At 53.7% G+C, this 17,052-nt stretch overlaps 1 protein-coding gene across 4 annotated transcripts; it reads left to right on the plus strand.

The window, feature by feature from the left end:
• Positions 1 to 26: 26 nt before the first annotated feature.
• CDK10 (cyclin dependent kinase 10) lies at positions 27 to 16,979 on the plus strand. 4 transcript variants are annotated; one of them, XM_036993924.2, is made up of 13 exons: positions 8,888 to 9,016; positions 11,100 to 11,172; positions 11,854 to 11,925; positions 12,510 to 12,612; positions 12,809 to 12,890; positions 12,993 to 13,060; positions 13,677 to 13,729; positions 13,918 to 13,987; positions 14,800 to 14,859; positions 15,219 to 15,342; positions 15,415 to 15,554; positions 15,853 to 15,905; positions 16,281 to 16,979. In XM_036993924.2, the coding sequence occupies exons 3-13, from the start codon at positions 11,907 to 11,909 to the stop codon at positions 16,385 to 16,387; spliced, it is 879 nt and encodes a 292-aa protein (XP_036849819.1). In that variant the 5' UTR covers positions 8,888 to 9,016; positions 11,100 to 11,172; positions 11,854 to 11,906; the 3' UTR covers positions 16,388 to 16,979. The 4 variants fall into 4 exon arrangements, 3 of the variants coding, with proteins under 3 accessions (XP_036849819.1, XP_036849818.1, XP_036849817.2); XM_036993923.2 differs by having other exon boundaries at positions 8,930 to 9,062; XM_036993922.2 differs by lacking the exon at positions 8,888 to 9,016 and having other exon boundaries at positions 15,427 to 15,554.
• Positions 16,980 to 17,052: the final 73 nt, after the last annotated feature.

A 17,052-nucleotide genomic window follows, 5' to 3' on the forward strand; every position in this document is an offset into this window, starting at 1 on the left:
CGGCGGCCGGCCGCTCTCGCGAGAGGATGCGGCGGTCGCGCGGGCGGGGCGTCGCGCGCGAGGCGGGCCCAGTGAGTCTCCCAGGTCACCGCGGCGGCGGGCGCCGGGCGCTGGGTTCGCCTGCGGGGCTTCGCAAAAGCAAACACGAGCCCGAGAAAGGCCCAGGGCCGCCGGGCCGCCGTCTCTCAGGTCCCGTGGCCGCGCTCGCGCGGGGCGGGGTCCCGGGCTGGGCGCCCCCGGCCCTGCGCCTCGCTGATGACCGTCCCCGGGGGCCGTCCGCCCGCGGCAACACCCGTGTTGAGGGAAATGAAGGGACCCGGGTCTTGGACTCTCGTTTCACTCCGGACCAAAGCAGGCAGCTGAGGAATGGGACACACTGGCCCCGATTCGGGGATGCGCGCCTTGTTATCCGTGTATTCCAGGTGAGAAGCAGAAGAAGGGCGCGCCTACTCGGTCCCGAAGGCTGACGGAAGGCCCACGGACAGGCGCTCCCGAGGGAAGCCTCCGGGCGCCGGGCCTGTGGGGAGCTTCCAGCGGAGGCAAGGGCCGCCGAGAGGCAGTGGCCCTCCGTCCCACGTGGACGCTAGCACGCGCCCAGGAGGGCCCCGAGCCCGCGGGTGCAGGCGCGGCAGGCCGGAGGCGCGGTGCCGGGGAGCTCATACAAGGCGCTTGCCCCGGGGTGGAAGGGGTGGGGGGCCCTTACGCAGAAGTGAATGCCCAGAATCCCGGGTAGAAAACCAGCTCAGGGCCGGTGTAGGTGGGCTCCCAGGTGGCTGATGCCCGGCAGACAGTCGAGAGGCGTAGCAGCGCGCGGGTGGAGGGCGGGGGTGCCTTTGGGCCTTCAACACTCGACTGGCCAGGACCCTGGACCCTGGACCCGGGAGGGCTGCCCCAGTCTGTAATGAGTCATGTGTGAGAAGGGGTGTGGGCACTCCCTGCCTGGGCACGAGGATCAAGAAGGCAGATTTGGCAAATTTATTCACTGTAAACACCTAGTGTGTGTGTGTGTGTGTGTGTGTGTGTGTTGGGGGTGGGGGGTGGGGATAAGGCCACAGAAGCAGTCAGTATATGAAGTCTTTCATCAGTTTTATTATGTGGTGTGTGGAAAAAGAACTGTTAAATAATTAAAGCAAGGGAGGTGTGATGGGGTTTGTGCTGTGCAAAAGTCTGTCTCCATAACAGGCTGCTAGGGCCAGTGAGGAGACCTGTCACAGGCCCGCTGTTGAAACTCAGCAGGAACTAATGAAACTAATGAGGTCGTGGCAGTAGGAATCTGAAAGGACCCGGGATGTAGAACCTGCTGTCTGTGAGATGTGGGAGGAAATCAGAGAGTGATCGCTGGGCTGGGGCCAGGGGAAAGCCAGTCAAGTGGGGAAGGGCCCGTGGGAAGTTTGTGGGGTGATTATACAGATCCACAGTCGTAAAAACTTGTCTAGCTAAACATTTTAAGAACTGCATTTTATTCTGTGTGAATTATGCCCTAAAAAACATGGAATATACACAAGACCTGTCTCTTACAGCTGCGCCCGAAATATTTAAGTATAAATGGATATGATTAGTGGAGATGGTGTCTGAGATTTGCTGCAAAGTGCAGAAATGTAGATGTGGCTGATGTTTCTGAAGATGGCTATGATTCCTCCCATCCCATGTGTTCTGTGGTGTGACTTTGATGGTCCTCCTACTCTGGAGGTGGGGTAGGTGGGGTTCTGTGTCCCCTCTCAAGTCTCTGCAAGCTTGACATCCTCTTGGAACCAATAGAATGTGGTGACTGACTTGTGAGGCTGGGCAGTGAAAGTGGGTGCATCCCGCCTGGCTCACTGGTGCTTGGAAGCCTGAGCCACATGCTGTGAGCAAAGCTCAGCCATGTCGGGAGGCCACAGGAGGTGCTACAGTCAGAAGTTCTGGTCTTCAAGCCTCTCCAGCCCAGGTACCAGACTTGTGAGTAAACAAGCCTTCAGGTGATTCTAGCCCTGGCCTGTGAGCCCTCCCAGCTGAGACCCACGTCATGCAGCAGCCAGCCTCGACTGCCAGCTCTGAGCGGCCATCCTGTATGCCCGGCTCAGTGGAGCCTGCATATGGCTGCTGCTCCAGACATCATCTGACTGCCACCACCTGGGAGACCCAATGGAGCCTGTCCTGGATTCCTGACTCATAAACTTGAGACAATAAAATGGTCGTTTTAGTTGCTAAGGTTTGGGGTAAGTTACACAGCAGTAGGAACCAGAATAAGGGTAAATGCTGGGGCAGAGAGATAAAGTTTATAATTGTGGCAGCTATGTAATGGGATATATACTATTCTTGCTACTTCTGTGTGTGCTTGAAATTCTGCACTACAAAAGCCACAAATATACACATGTTATAGAGATTAACAAGCCACAAATTTGCAATCAACCAATCCCAAAATGCTAGTAATTCTACTGAAGAAAATGACCCTGATGTTTCTACAAATAAATGACATGAAAAGAAGGTGGGTGTGTCAGCTGGCTGCTATAAGGAAGCACCACAGACCCAGGCATTCCTCCTAATTCTGGAGGCTGGGGAGTCCCACAGGGTAGTTCCTGCGAGGTCCCTTCCTGTACCGCCATCTCGCTGCGGCGTCCTCGCATGGCCAGAGAATGAAGGCTGCAGTCTCCTCCTCTTACAAACTAACCCCATTGTGGGGGCCCCACCTTCATGGCCTCATCTTACCCTAATTACTTTCCAGAGGCCCTACCTCCACGTGCTATCACAATGGGGATTTAGGCCTTCAACACAGGAATTTTGGGGAACAAATTATGGACATTCAGTCCATAGCAGAGAGGACTCTCATACAGAGACATGAGAGATGTATGAATGAGGTAACAGTGTATGGACCTGGGTGAGGCCATTGACGAGATGACCAAACCAGGTGCTAGATGATGGATAATAAAAAAAATCAGTGGTGATTCTCTTCGAGGTGACAGTGCTGCTGTGGTCACGCTGAAGACCTTTATCTGCTGGAGATGCCCATGCATTAGTTATGGGTGGACTTGATGTCTGGAGCTAGCTTGAAAATACTCAGGAAAAAAGGTAGAGACAAAACAAGGTGACACAATAATTGGAGCTGAGTGATGCATATATACTATTGTTTTTATGTGTATCTGAATATTTCCATAATTTTTTTTGAAAGTAAAGTGTGCTTAATTGCAGTAAATTTTTGGAAGAGAAGAAAAACTTAAGGAACATCTTTTATCAGCTATTAAAAATATACTGAGTGAAAGAAACCAATTTCAAAATATGATTCCATTTATATAACATTCTCCAAATGACAAACTGATAGAGATGGAGAACAGACTAGCGGTTGCTAGAGTTAGAGATGGTGGGTGGGGGTACAGGGAAAGGAGTGGGACTATGAAAGTATAGCACAGATCTCTGTGGTGATGGGACAGTCCTGTGTCTTGATCTTGGTGGTGATCACATGGGGCAAAATGGCATAGAACACACACTGTACTGAAGCCCATGTTTTGGAGTCGCTACTATATTGTGATTCTGGTCACCATTGGGGGAGACTGGGTGCGGGTCATGTAGGGCGGGCCTCTGGGTACTACTTTTGCAACTTTCTGTGAATGTACAATTTCAAAAATTAAAGTTTAAAAATGTGTCAAAAATTATTAAAAATGTAGTTCCAGTATGGGAATACTGGTCAGTTCCTAGTGGGCATGTGTGTGCGTGTGTGTACATTTATATACACACTTAGTGTGTGATTAAACTGGCTCCAAAAGTAAGTGGAAAAGGATTATACAATGAATTATGCTAGGAAAATTGCTTAATGTTTTAAGGGAAAACAAGTTGGGTTGTAATCTCTTCTATATGCAGGCAAATTCCAGGTGAGTAAGAGTGACTATAGAAAGTTACTTCAAAAATAATATGTTGATTTTAATCTGATTCCTTAGTGGAAACATTTCTAGACCTCAAAGCAAAGACATTATAAAGAAATTTTGGAAGATCTGACTACATTAAAATGTAAAACATTTCCCCAAGCCATCAGTAAAAAAATATAAAACAATTGGTAAGCTCAAAAAAAATATGAGGCCAAATAGCATTATGATAGATCAAAAACTTACACACATTATTGGTGGAAGTACTGATCTATTTTTTTTATTAAGGTATCATTGATACACAATCCTATGAAGGTCTCACATGAGTGACACCGGTTAGTACATCCACCCACATTATCAATCTCCCTCCCCCCCACACCCGGTTGTAGTCACTGTCCATCAGTGTAGTAAGATACTATAGAGTCACTACTTGTCTTTGTGCTGTACTGCCTTCCCTGAGACCCCCTTACATTATGTGTGCTGAAGTACTGATCTTAAAGATGGTTTGGTAGTGTGGGAGGTTGGCTTCTAAGAGAGCCCCCAAAATCTGAATAAGGCTATAGAACTCCCTTACCTTGGGTGTGAATAGGATGGACGTCACTCCTGTGATTAGGTTACCGAACTGTTGGTTTTCACTTATCAAAATAGAGTATCCTGGGTGAGCCTGACCTAAGCTGAGGTTTTAAAAAAGGTATAAGTGACAGGCTGCTATGCAGAAGCTACCATGTCAATTCTCAGTTTAAAAAGCAGCTACTGTGCTGTGAGCAGAGCTGTGTAGCCCCCACCAATTGTGAGAAGGCAGGGGCTTCAGTTCTTAACCCACAAAAAAAGTAAATTCTACATTCAACCTGAGTGAGTTTGGAAGGTCCCAGGTCCAGAGGAGGACATAGCTGGGCTGACAGTGGGATTTTAGCCTGGACTCCTGAGCCATGGAAACAGATGATTAATGCATGTGCTGTTTTAACTGATAACTTTGTAGTAATTTGTTACGCAGTAATTGAAAACTAGTACAGGTAGTAAGTATCAAGAATCCTAAAAGGATTCACGTTCCTAAATGAAAAAACTTTAAAAACTTCTGAACTATACAAAAAGTCTTGTTTTGGACTACAGAGCCTCAGTGATGTAAAGATGTTAATTCTCCCCTATGACCCCAGTCAAAACTCCACAGGTCTTTAGGAACAGGACCAAATTATTCTCAGGTTTACCTAGGAGAATAAAAAGAGTAGCAGAAAACGTCTGGAAAAGCAGAGGCATGAGAGGGGCCGAGCTCTTTGATGGACACACGGTGTCTCACGCTCACGTGGGAATTCACAGTAAAGGAATCACATTGAAGACGAGGAGGAAAGGTGGACCACTGACTCGTGCTGCTGAGACAAGTGACGAGACAGCTGAGAAAACTTTTTACCTCAATATTTACTCAAAAAACTCTGTATGAATCAAAAAGTTCAACATAGAAAGCTATAAAAGCACTAAATGAAAATGGGTAAAGGTTTTTTAAGTTTGGTGTAGGGAGTGCCTCTTTCTAGTCTGACAGACTCAAAAAGCCGTTAAGGAAAAGGCTGATGAACTTGACCATCTGCTGCAGAAGCTAAGAAGTCAAGGGAACTATTTGCAGTATGAATCATTAAGGGAAAATTTCCAAAACATACAAAAGCTCTTACAAAACATCAAAGTAGAAGACAAGGAAATAATATGACCTATTCACAGGAAAATAGCACTGGACTATGAAGGAGCAAAAAGACACTGCCTCTCAGCACTAGGGGCAAAGCTCCAGGGAAGCCGATGGGGCAACTGGGAAAAGACGGAGGCAACTGGGGAGAATTGGAAGGCTGTGGAGAGATGATCTGGTTATAGCTTCGTAGTGGAAATATAAATTGATAAAATATGGAAAACAATTTGACAATATGAACATTTTCCTTGTGGTACAATATCTGATAAGCCCTCAAGTGTGTAAGTATATAAATGCAAGAATGTTTATTGCAGCACTGTTTGAAAAAGAAAAATTGGAAATAACATATATTCATCAAAGGGAGCTGGTTATGTAAATGATGGGCCCTGAGAAGAGGAATGCAGGCTGCCATGGCAGAGGAGGGGCCACATGTGTGCACAGACACGGGGCTTAGCTGAACCACACAGCTGCAAGACAGCCTTCCGGTGTGATCCTGAGCGTTAGGCTGCGTGCATGCACGTGAGATGTCTGTGAGAGTCATTCCATGTGCAATTTTTAACCAACATGTATTACGTTTTAATGACTCAATACCTTTTAAGTAGTCTTAATACATAAAAATAAATGTGAAGAAAATGACCCCCTCCAAATTTAAATTAAATAATAAATACGATGAAATGCAATTTTTGGCTTAATGCTCAAAATAAAAAAGCGATGATATTCTCAATTCCCAGTGCAGGCCATGGGTCATTTAACAGTGGTTAAAACAATTGGGGCTCTGGATGCAGGACTGAAGGCTGAGGGGGAGCTCTGGGCCTCAGAGCCTGGACCCTAGCACCACCAGCCTTGAGCAGGCGACCACCTCTCTGTGCTTCAGTTCCCTCGCCTGTAGAATGTAGGTCATATGGGGACCTACTGCAGAAGCTGTGGCGGCCGTTATTGACTGTTGTCATTTCAGGACTCAGAAAAATGTCCTGCCGTATAGCTTGGTTCATGAGGTACTAAATGGGGAACAGCATGGTGCAGAGCAATAGGACCAGTGTTACTGCGTTTCTATAAAAAATGTGATATGAGTAGCCTATGTACACATAACGTGCACAGAGAGAAAGCCCTCTCTGTGGTGCTTTAGTAGAGGCCTGAAAGGATGTGCATCAACTTGAACCCCCAGGAGTAGTGAATGAGCTTCTGCTTTTCTATTTTGTAACATTTGACAAACTCAGCATTTCACAAACCCTGTGCATTCCTGTAACCTTGGCAAGTCTAAGAAAACGTGGCCAATATCAGAAATGTCCATTTCTACAGCATTCTGATTGACAAAGCTCTGTACAGAAAGCTTTTACAGATTTAGAATCCTTTGGGTATTGTGCATCCGAACCTTCACCTCCCGGGCAGACCTGCCTCTGTAGTTGTCTCCTTCCTGCACCTGTCACCTGAGCTGTCAGGCTCTCCACAGTGGATGGTGGAAATGTCTGTTTGCTTCCTTGGAGGAGGGCATCTTGTATTCCCCACCGTCATCTCATGGTTGAGCTATCAGTTTAAGCTTTAGAATGTTTATGTATGGTTTTGACTGCTTTCTCCCTTGCCCGTTTCTTTTCCTGAACCACAAATCTAATTTCTTTGTGCTGGCCCTAACACAGACATCGTCTGCTTTATGGACGAGCTTTTCCACAGGCTTACCGAATGCCTGGCTGTGTCCTTCCTTCTAGAGAAACCCGATGAAAACGTAGTTAAGCAAGAAGAGAGTCACCATTCCACAGATCGCCACCACCAGAGCCTCAAATGAGAGTCTCATCAGCCATGTTCCATCGGAAGTGGACAGCAGAAGACCATTCAGGAGCAGGCTGAGTGGGGCCTCTGCTACTGACATAGGAGCCCCAGTACAGTAGACGCCTATGATTTACAGACCAAAGAATAAACAGGTGCCCCTGAGCAGCCACTGTCACGCCCTGTGCTCTGAGTCTCCGATGACGGCAGAAGGGCAGTCCTACCCTGTGGGAAGCTGCAGACACCCCTTCAGTAAATGAGGGTCCCCCAGTGTTTTCATCTTCCCCAGAGCTGCTGGCAGCTTGGCAGAAGGCAAGAGTGACTTTGGCTTGAGAGAGTGAACTCTGTTGTAATAAATGAATAAATTGGTGTGCAGAGTGACAGATGGCAGGCCGCACCTCTGTTTCTGACTTGGGGGGCAGCTGAAATCTTCCCATTCACTTGTTAAGTGTTGGGTAAGTACTCTGCGGTTACAGTGAATGAAATGTACCCCACACTTGAAGAGAAGTTTGGGCTCTGAGGACTAAACTTTAAGGTGTCGTGTTCCAGAACAGGGAAGTGCACAGTCACCCTGGAGGGCCCATGGGCTCCTGGCTTGACTGTGACCTGATCCAGGATATTAAAGGAACCAGAATAAGAATGTGGAACGACGGACAGCCATGGCACTTACAGCTCTGCAAGTGGCCTTGTCGGAGCGGCCCCAGGATGAGGGTCATTGGGCTGACAACTTCCACTCTTTCCGCTGTGGATGAAGCCTCCCACAGCTACTCCATCCTCATCAGCACTCCGTGGGTCAGGCTCATTCTCCTCCAGTGTGGCTGGAGAGAGTGCCCTGGCCTGCTTCTCACATTGAATCTGCTGACGGTAGGTGCTAGCTTCATTAGTTTCTGGAATGGTCAGCAGGCCTCATACGTGGTCTCCATGTCTCTGTCTATTGATGAAGATCATAGTCTTTTAGTATTAAATAGTAGATTTGACTTCCAATCAGTTTCAGATAAATATTAGTAACCAGAGAAAGAATAAATCTCATAGGGACATTGTTTATTAACACACTATTAGCACCATTATTTGTTCTTATTCAATGCATTTACATATGCATTCTGACACTGAAAAATCAGGCCCATGAGAATGCGAATTTGACCCCATACAGGTCGGCAGGGCTGCCGTTCTCCACAAAATTTCTATTTTTTGGATTAACCTTCCATTTCTATTATTTGACCTAGAAATTGCCCTCTTCCTACCCCTGCCCTGAGCATCTCAATCTAAAAACTGCACTTACATGGCACTAGTTCTCATCTCATTATTAGCTTTAAGCGTAGCTCATGAGTGAATTTTAAAAAGGCCTAGAATGAACTGAATATGATCGTTTAAAGCAACTTCTACTCCTGAAACAAGGGCTGACTGCACATTCCCCAGCGCCCTCGACTTACACGGATGCTGCGCACGCGCCCCCAGCACACCCCGCACGGGCGGCCTTCCCGGCGCCCGCCCGCCCGCCCACGGACACGTCAGGCCGCGGTCCCGCGTGAGCCCCTCGGGTTCGGCCTCCCCCGCGCGTCCGGCCGGCCCGCGGGCACCTCGCAGCCCCGGCGCCCCGCAGGGGATCGGCCGGGGTCTCCCGCGGGCGGCCCGGTGACCGCGGGCCGCCCGGGGACGCGCCGGAAGTGCGCCCCGCGCCTGCGCGCGCGGGAGGCGGGTCCGCGCCCGGCATGGCGGAGCCCGAGCGGGACCCGGAGCAGATCCGTCTGAAGTGCGTCCGCAAGGAAGGCTTCTTCGCGGTGCCTCCGGAGCACAGGGTGCGGCGCGGGGCCGCTCGCCGGCGGCGGGGCGGGGGCGGAACGGCCTGGGGTCCTGAGGGGCGCAACAGCCGGCGGCGGCGCCCCGGGCCCCGTGCCGGGACCGGCGTGCGGGTCCGCGGCGGGTCGCGGCGGCTGTCAATCGCCGGCCTCCTTGGGAGGAGCCGCTTCCGGGCTCCAACGCAGGCGTTTCTTAGTTCTGCGCCCGGGACGGGCTTTGCAGGTCGACCCAGGATTGCCTGTGTCGGGGGACAGTTTACCCGCGGGCAGCGTCGGAGGCGTGATCTCCAACTAGGCTTTGGATGCACCGGGCTGTGGCCGCCGGTGACCCGGCACCGCGTTTGCGCCCTGCTCTGGGCGGGGCGTCTGCGTGTGTTGCTGTCATGTAGTTTTCTCAGCGACCTTTTGCTGCGGTGCCACTTCTGCCCTCCTTGTAGAGATGAGGAAGGTGAAGCTCAGGGGCACTGAGTGCGTTCACCAAGGTTCACAGCACTCTCGCGGCACGTCTGAACCGTGGCTGCTGGGTGGACTCTAGGTACCTGCCGGTGCTCTGACAGGTCAAGTGAGGTATCCAGTAAGGATCATTAACAGACTGGCGCCAGGAGCACCTTGAGTCAACCACCGGCCATCCCACCTCTCTCAGGCCGCAGGGGCCCACTGCCTTCCAAGCACCGTGCAGTGAGAGGTGGGAACTGTGCTTCCAAAGGCAGCTCACGCACACTCAGACGGAGACAGTGCAGAGGGCACAAAGTAGGGTTTGAAGACCTGAAAGTATCAGGGGAGTTCAGAGAAAGAATTGTTTTCAGCTGGGGACCAGGAAGAACTTTGTAAAAGGGGTGGCAATTCTGCTGGGCCAGGAAGTGTGACTAGGGTTTGGATACGCAGATGAGGAGGCCTGGCGTGCCAGCCTCAGCACCAGGAGTGAAGTCACAGACGAGAAGTGCAGGCTGTGGAGAGTGCAGCCTGGAGAGGGAAAACGAGAAGGAGACTTGGGTGGGAAAGGAGGCCGAGTCCAGGCCAGACTTGGTTTCCCAGTTGTTAGGAAGGAATGAGATGGAGGGCAGGGTTTTGTCAGAGAATAGAGCCAGGGAGGCCAAAGCAGGGCTGTTAGAATCTGAACCTTGCTGTACCTGCTGCCTAGACCCAAAGAGATGTGCCCGTTCAGGCACTGTACTGTGAGGGTGTGCAGGCCCTCTGCCGTGACAGACTCAGAAACACTGGGTCAAGAGCAGACTTTCTTCCCTAGCATTGCAGAGGCAGCCATCTTCCACAAGGTGGGCCAGGTCCTCGGGTTGTCTGTCTGGTTCCGCCTGTATGTCATCCACGTCCCAGCCTGCCTCATTGGGTAAAGAGGCGTGGACCGCAGCCAGCTTGCTTTGATCAGGAAGTCGAACTCGCTCCTTCTCACATCCCATTTGCTAGAATCTAGTCACATGGTCATACCTAGCTGCAAGGGAGGCTAAGAAATATGGCCAGCAGCTGGGGGGCTGTCTGTGTCATAACTCAAAAAGAAGGTAGTGCAGTGTGTAGACATTGGGGTCCGTTAGTCTCTGCCACAGAAGTATTTACATTGTGTTTGGTAGATGATTCATAAGGGTCTGTACGCTTTTCCCATGTCCAGGGCATAATTCAGGCCGGGGCTGCTCAGTCGACTTTGTGTGATGATGCACATGTTCTTTTCTGAATCGTCCAGTGTGTCACCATGAGCCACATGGGGCTGTAGAGCACTTCACACACAGCTAGTGCACCTGAAGAAATGAACTTTAGATTTTAACCCTGTATGGTTGGTGGTTACTGCTTAGCATACATCTGGACCACAGAATTGCAAGGGTGTGGTTAAGCCATCTTTGATACACATTCAAAGCATCTGGCCGCTGTTACCATCTCCCTTTTCTCATCTGAAAAGCCCAAATGTGTGGTTACCTCTGTTTGGTGAGCAAGACATGAGTGGCTCCTTGGTACAAATTGTGAAACTTCCATCGTTAGTGGTTCCCTCAGTTACCAAATCCCTGCACTGCCAGCACCTCTCTTTTTCAGCTGGGACGGTGCCGGAGTGTGAAGGAGTTTGAGAAGCTGAACCGCATCGGGGAAGGCACCTACGGCATTGTCTGTGAGTGGCCAAGTGTGTGGGGCACAGGGGACTGTCCCAGCAGGAGCTGTTAGGGGTGGAAGGAGGTTAACACCCCTTGCTCTTCAACCAGGGCAAAAACTAGTACAGGTGAGCTTTAACCCCTGGTATGACTAAAAAACCCCATACAATGTCTGAATAAATGTAAGCATTGGATTGCTGAGGTGTAACCATGGGTGGGGATACCTGTTAGAGCTGTGGCGTGTGGGACTTTGAAAAGCCGCCAGAGCTGCAGCTTGTAGCAGCTGCAACATTGGTGTGCATAATACTGCTAAGTGTTCAGAAGCTGCACAGATTAGCACGTGCTTTGGGGAGCCATCTTTGCACAAAATAGGGTTTCTTTTTCTAGGTAAAGTAGCTTATTTTTGTTAGGACACAGAAATGGCAGAACACGAAGCAGGGATCTGCATACTGACTGTAAGGTGAAGGCCTCATAGGGAGACAGTTACAACTAGGCACCTGCCCAGCTCAAATGAGAGGACTCCCCCAGAGCACCTGTCTTGTGGGGCTGGAGGTGTTGCTTGCACAGGGTGTCAGCAGGCATCCAGTTATCAAAAAAGAAGAGAAAGGGAACCTTGAGAGTTCAGGAAGAGGCCCCCATGTGGCGCGAGGACATGTGATGGGGGATCGGGCTGGATTCCATCATGGAAGTTTCCATTCCAGATCGTGCCCGTGACACCTTGACAGATGAAATTGTGGCCCTGAAGAAAGTGCGGATGGACAAGGAGAAGGATGGTGAGCAGGGAGGGGCGCTGGACCACTTTGAGCTCAAAGTGGGCTGGTTCAGAAAGGGGTGAGCTGCCCGCACCTCTGTCAGAGTGACTGGCCAGTATCCGCATGATGGTGAAGGGACTGATTTCTGAGGGGGTTTCTGGCCTGGCCCTGCCTGTCCCACCTTTTACTTCTCCAGCTTAGCATCCTCACCCCCATACTCCAGGCCTCAGCTCTCCTGAGCATTTCTCCCAGTTGTCTAGTGATTATCACCACCCCCCACAGGGCCTCCCCACTGAAGACCAGGCCATCAACCCCTGTGTGCGCCATGCACCCCCAGGCTGCCTGTGAGGGAAGGGCTTTGCCATGCTCACTGTGAACCTGTCACAACAGTGGTGGGTGTGGAGAGCTGGGCCCTTCCCCAAGGAAGGAGCCTTGCACTCCATAAATGAAGGTTAAGGGTGCTCGTTGGCATGCCCTTGATCCTCCCTGAGGTGGTGGGCAGAGCTCCAACAGTGATGGGTGCGGGGGTCACTGGGGGCTGACACGGTCTGAGGTGGGGGGCTGGCTGTGGGCGTCCCTCATGCTAGGGTCATGTCTGGTTGTAGGGGTCCCCATCAGCAGCCTTCGAGAGATCACACTGCTCCTTCGCCTTCGCCATCCAAATATTGTGGAGCTAAAGGAGGTGGTCGTGGGGACCCACTTGGAGAGGTGAGTGGTTTGCGGGCCCTCTATTGTGAGCCCTCCTGAGACCACCCTGCACTATCCCTCCCTGTGTGCCCTTAAGATCGTGGTCACCTTCCTGCCGTCTCAGGAGGGTTGCTTGGCTCAGCCAGGAGGAGGGGGGAGGTGGCGTGTTCATGAAAGCCCAGCCCGTGTCAGCTCCCAGAGCCCTTTTTCCTTCCAGCATCTTCCTGGTGATGGGTTACTGTGAGCAAGACCTGGCCAGCCTCCTAGAGAACATGCCGACGCCCTTCTCTGAAGCCCAGGTGTGAGGCTAGGGGCCCTGGGTGGGGGCCTTCATGGGTCCTTCATGCCTGGCACATTTGTGCCATACGCCTCTCCCTGACGTGTCCCCACTCTGCGTGCAGGTCAAGTGCATTGTGTTGCAGGTGCTAAGGGGCCTCCAGTACCTGCACCAGAACTTCATCATCCACAGGTGGGGTCTTGTGCTGGTGAGGGGGTCCTGGGTGGGGCAGGGCCTCAAGGGATGTTTATGTCTAGAGGGCTAGTTCCTGACCCAGGGAAGGGTAGCTACCATTCCTGGCCCCGGCTTCTGATGCCAGTGTGTCATTATCCAGGACAGGAGCTGACAGCCTCTGCCGTTCTGACTGCTTGTGGGGGAGGGTCCAGGGCCAAATAATACCTGCCCTCCCCTCTGGAGTGCTGGTGATGTGGGTGTAGTCAACGCTCTGAGAAGTCCTGCATAGAGATCCTTCCTGGAGTCTTGCTTCATGCCAGGAGAGACCAAGGCTGGAGGTGTGGGAGCCTTCCAAACCCAGAGTGGCTTCCTGTGCCCTGGGGCAGCTGGTGGGGCCCCAGATGGGCAGTGGGGGCAGGACTGACGCTCACAGGAGCTTGAGGCCTGGTTGTGCCACTTCCTTGGTCACCGAGAGCTCTGGTGTTCCCAGCAGCCAGGGGGCCTTACAGTGTCTGCCCTCCCCAGTTATGAAAAGTCAAACAGGAGGAGCTGTGTGGGAAAGCGTCCTGGGCGCCACTGCGGTGGTGCGGACCTCCCTGCTCGGAGGGCCATTGACGATCTCTTTCCATCACAGGGACCTGAAGGTCTCCAACTTGCTCATGACAGATAAGGGCTGTGTGAAGACAGGTGGGCGCTGCACTGGCCGGGGCCAGGGGGAGGGGGCTTTGCGCGAGTGCCACCCAGAGGGGGGCAGGTCGGTCCTCACGGACATCCTGAAGGCTAAGAACGGGCTCCTCTGTCTCCGAGGCCCCAGACAGCAGCTTGTTAGCCTTCACTGGGTCACATACTTTCCCCCTTCTCTCTGCCCGTCACAGCGGATTTCGGCCTGGCTCGGGCCTACGGCGTCCCGGTGAAGCCGATGACCCCTAAGGTGGTCACTCTTTGGTGAGTTCCTGGGAGTCAGGTGCGCCTGGTGGAGAGAAGCTGGGGTCATGCCAAAGCCTCCAGAGGGTCTGCAGGGCCTTTAGGCTGGTGGGGTGGGTGCTGTGAATGCTCACAGAGGCCGGGTCTGACTGCAGCTCAGCACGGAGCCAGGGCGTCACAGTGGGCATGTCCAGCGCGGCTGGTAGCCTGGAAGAGCCTGTCTGGCCCAGAGGGGTCGCCCTGCCCCGAGGCAGCCAGACCCCAGCCTGGCTCCCAGCCATCTCAGGGAGGGGAGGTCGCCTCATCGACTGAACGATGGGCAGTTTCTGTGGTTAGTTCTCACTTAATGTTTCACGAAGCAGTAGGAAGGCAGTTAGTGGGGGGCAGTGACATCAGACACTCTCTGCCATGTGCCATCCAGCCTGTCGGTGAAGCGGGCTGGCAGGGGATTGGGGATGCTGTGGCACACAGGAGCCGTCTGGGCCAGCAACAGCAGCCTTTACTGTGAGGGTGACAGTGAGGTGTGGGTGACGTCGATGGTGACGGCAAGGGGTTAGGTCCAGGGGCCAGGGCTAGGGTCAAGGTTAGCTTTTCAGTAAGGTGTACGGGGAGGATAGGGTTATGGTCAGAGTCAGGGTCCGGGTTTAATGTCAGGCTGAGGGCGAGACTGAGGTTTAGTTGACAAAGCTTTAGAGGGTGGGGGTCTGAGCTGGGGCTAGCAGTCCTGTTGTCCGGCCGGCCGTGGCTCAGGGAGGCTGGAGGGTGGGCTGGATCAGAGCCACTGTGCCCTGAGGAGGAGTTGCCAGCTTGAGGTGGGGTACTTCTGTGTGCAGGTACCGAGCCCCCGAGCTGCTGCTAGGAACCACCAAGCAGACCACCAGCATCGACATGTGGTGAGAGGTGGAGGCCACCCCCAGGCCTCCGAGGGCTCGGGGAGCTCACGGGGTTGCTGGCAGGGACAGGAGCGGCATGGGGGTCTTTTCACAGCCTCCCAGCTCCAGGGAGGTGGGTGGAAGCCTAGAATCCTGAGAGGAAGTGGGGGAAGGAGCCTCAGTAGTCACAGGCCTGCCCTTGTCACCCAGAGAAGTGGGCCTGGCGGGGGCGGGGGTCAGCAGTCACATGTCCCTCGTGACCTCCTCCCAAGCTCTGGCCCCAGCATGAGGGAGGCATGTCGGGCAGCGCCTGCCCTCCCATGGTCGTGTGGGAGTGGCGCCCAGCAGAGGCGGGTGCGAGGCCCTTCTCCCCTGTGTAGGGCCATGGGTTGCATCCTGGCCGAGCTGCTGGCACACAAGCCCCTTCTGCCTGGTACCTCCGAGATCCACCAGGTGGACCTGATAGTGCAGCTGCTGGGGACACCCAGCGAGAGTATCTGGCCGGTGAGTGCCTGCCGCTGCCCTCGCCCGCCTCCCTGCAGGCGGCCCGGCCTCTGCAGCCCCTGCTTCCCACAGGGCTTCTCCCAGCTGCCTCTGGTCGGCCAGTACAGCCTGAGGAGGCAGCCCTACAACAACCTCAAGCACAAGTTCCCGTGGCTCTCGGAGGCCGGCCTGCGCTTGCTGAATCTCCTCTTCATGTATGACCCAAAGAAAAGGTGCCTGCCCCCTGGGCGTCTGCAAGAGGGCTCTTCAGAAACAAGTGCCTCCGAGAGACCCCCTCCCAGACACACGTGGCCAGCCAATGCCCAGTGTGGGTGTGGGTGTCCCTGCCCGCACAGGTCATGGCGCCCGTGCTGAGGTTCCCATTGGTCTCTGGGCCCCAGACTCCTACTGCCACCCACCTTCCTGGTCGTCAGGAAGTCTGGCCTGAGGCTGCTGAGCTGGGCAGGGTGTTAATGGGCATGAGCCTCAGCAAGACCCAGGGTCATGTTAACGGCCAGGCCTCCTCTCCAGGGCGACAGCCAGGGACTGCTTGGAGAGCTCCTACTTCAAAGAAAAGCCTCTGCGTGAGTCCCCCAGGTCCTCTCAGGCTCAGCTCTTTGGGGTGCTCAGCCGGTTGCCCTTTTTGTCTGGGGTGGGGGCATTGGGGTACAACCTCATGGAGCTGTGGGGGGGGTGGCCTGCAGTACAAGCTCATCCAGTGGGCTGTGGACCTGGGCAGGCAGGGGCTGTGTGCCAAGGCCTGTGTGGGTGCTTCCTGGCCACACAAGCTGTCTGCAGGGTCCGAGGAGGGGAACAGAGAGGTATAGGGGTGGCCCCAGGGCCTATGACAAATGCAGAGTGGAGTTCAGACCCGAAGCACACTTCTCCCACTCTGGGACTCCCTCCTATCCCCTGGGGGGCTCTCCCTCACCCAGCACTGAGCAGGCCCCTCTCTGCAGCCTGCGAGCCGGAGCTCATGCCCACCTTCCCCCATCACCGCAACAAGAGGGCCACCCCAGCCACGGCCACAGGCATCGAGGGCCAGAGCAAGCGCTGCAGACCCTGACAGGCCAGCAGGTCAGCTGTGGGCGGGGAAGCCCTTAGCTGAGACTGGCCAGCTGCTCCAGCTGACTGCACCACCTCCTGCCGCCCCAGGAGCAGGGTGTGGACAGGGTGGTGGGGCAGGGGTGGTGCAACTGGAGAGCCAGGACACGGAGGCTGGTCCTGCCCTGGCCGTGGCGGCACCGGCTGGCGGCTGCCTGGTTCCTGCTCCTTGCCGTGCCCTTGGCTGGTAGATGCACAAGACCTTCATTTCCCAGAAGCAAACATCTGCTGGGACCATCTCTGGGTGTCGCTGGCTTGGGATGAGGACACCTGCATGGCTCCTTGTGGTTCCTCCTGGTCACCAGGCTCTGCCTGGGGCAGCGAGGGGCTGAGGTGACCTCGGGAGGGCTGGTGGAACCCCAAGTGGGAAGGAGGGATCAGGTGTGGAGCACAGCCCATCTGGTGGGCTGGGGTCTGGGCCATGACCGTTAGAGGCCCCAAGAGCAAGGGTCCTGGGATTGGGGCTGAGTCCCACCCCCACCCCACAGAGGCCCAGGAGTAAAGGGTATGGCTGGTGCCAATAGGAGCGCAGAGATAAAAGCTTTCCTAACAGACACTGGTGGGTTCAGTGGTGTTTAATGTTCTCTGAGGTTCTGATTCATGGGACATGACAGGCGGGCTGGGGAT

The sequence above is a fragment of the Manis javanica genome, chromosome 17 (genome assembly GCF_040802235.1).
Source record: "Manis javanica isolate MJ-LG chromosome 17, MJ_LKY, whole genome shotgun sequence".
In the NCBI taxonomy this organism is placed as follows: Eukaryota; Metazoa; Chordata; class Mammalia; order Pholidota; family Manidae; genus Manis; species Manis javanica.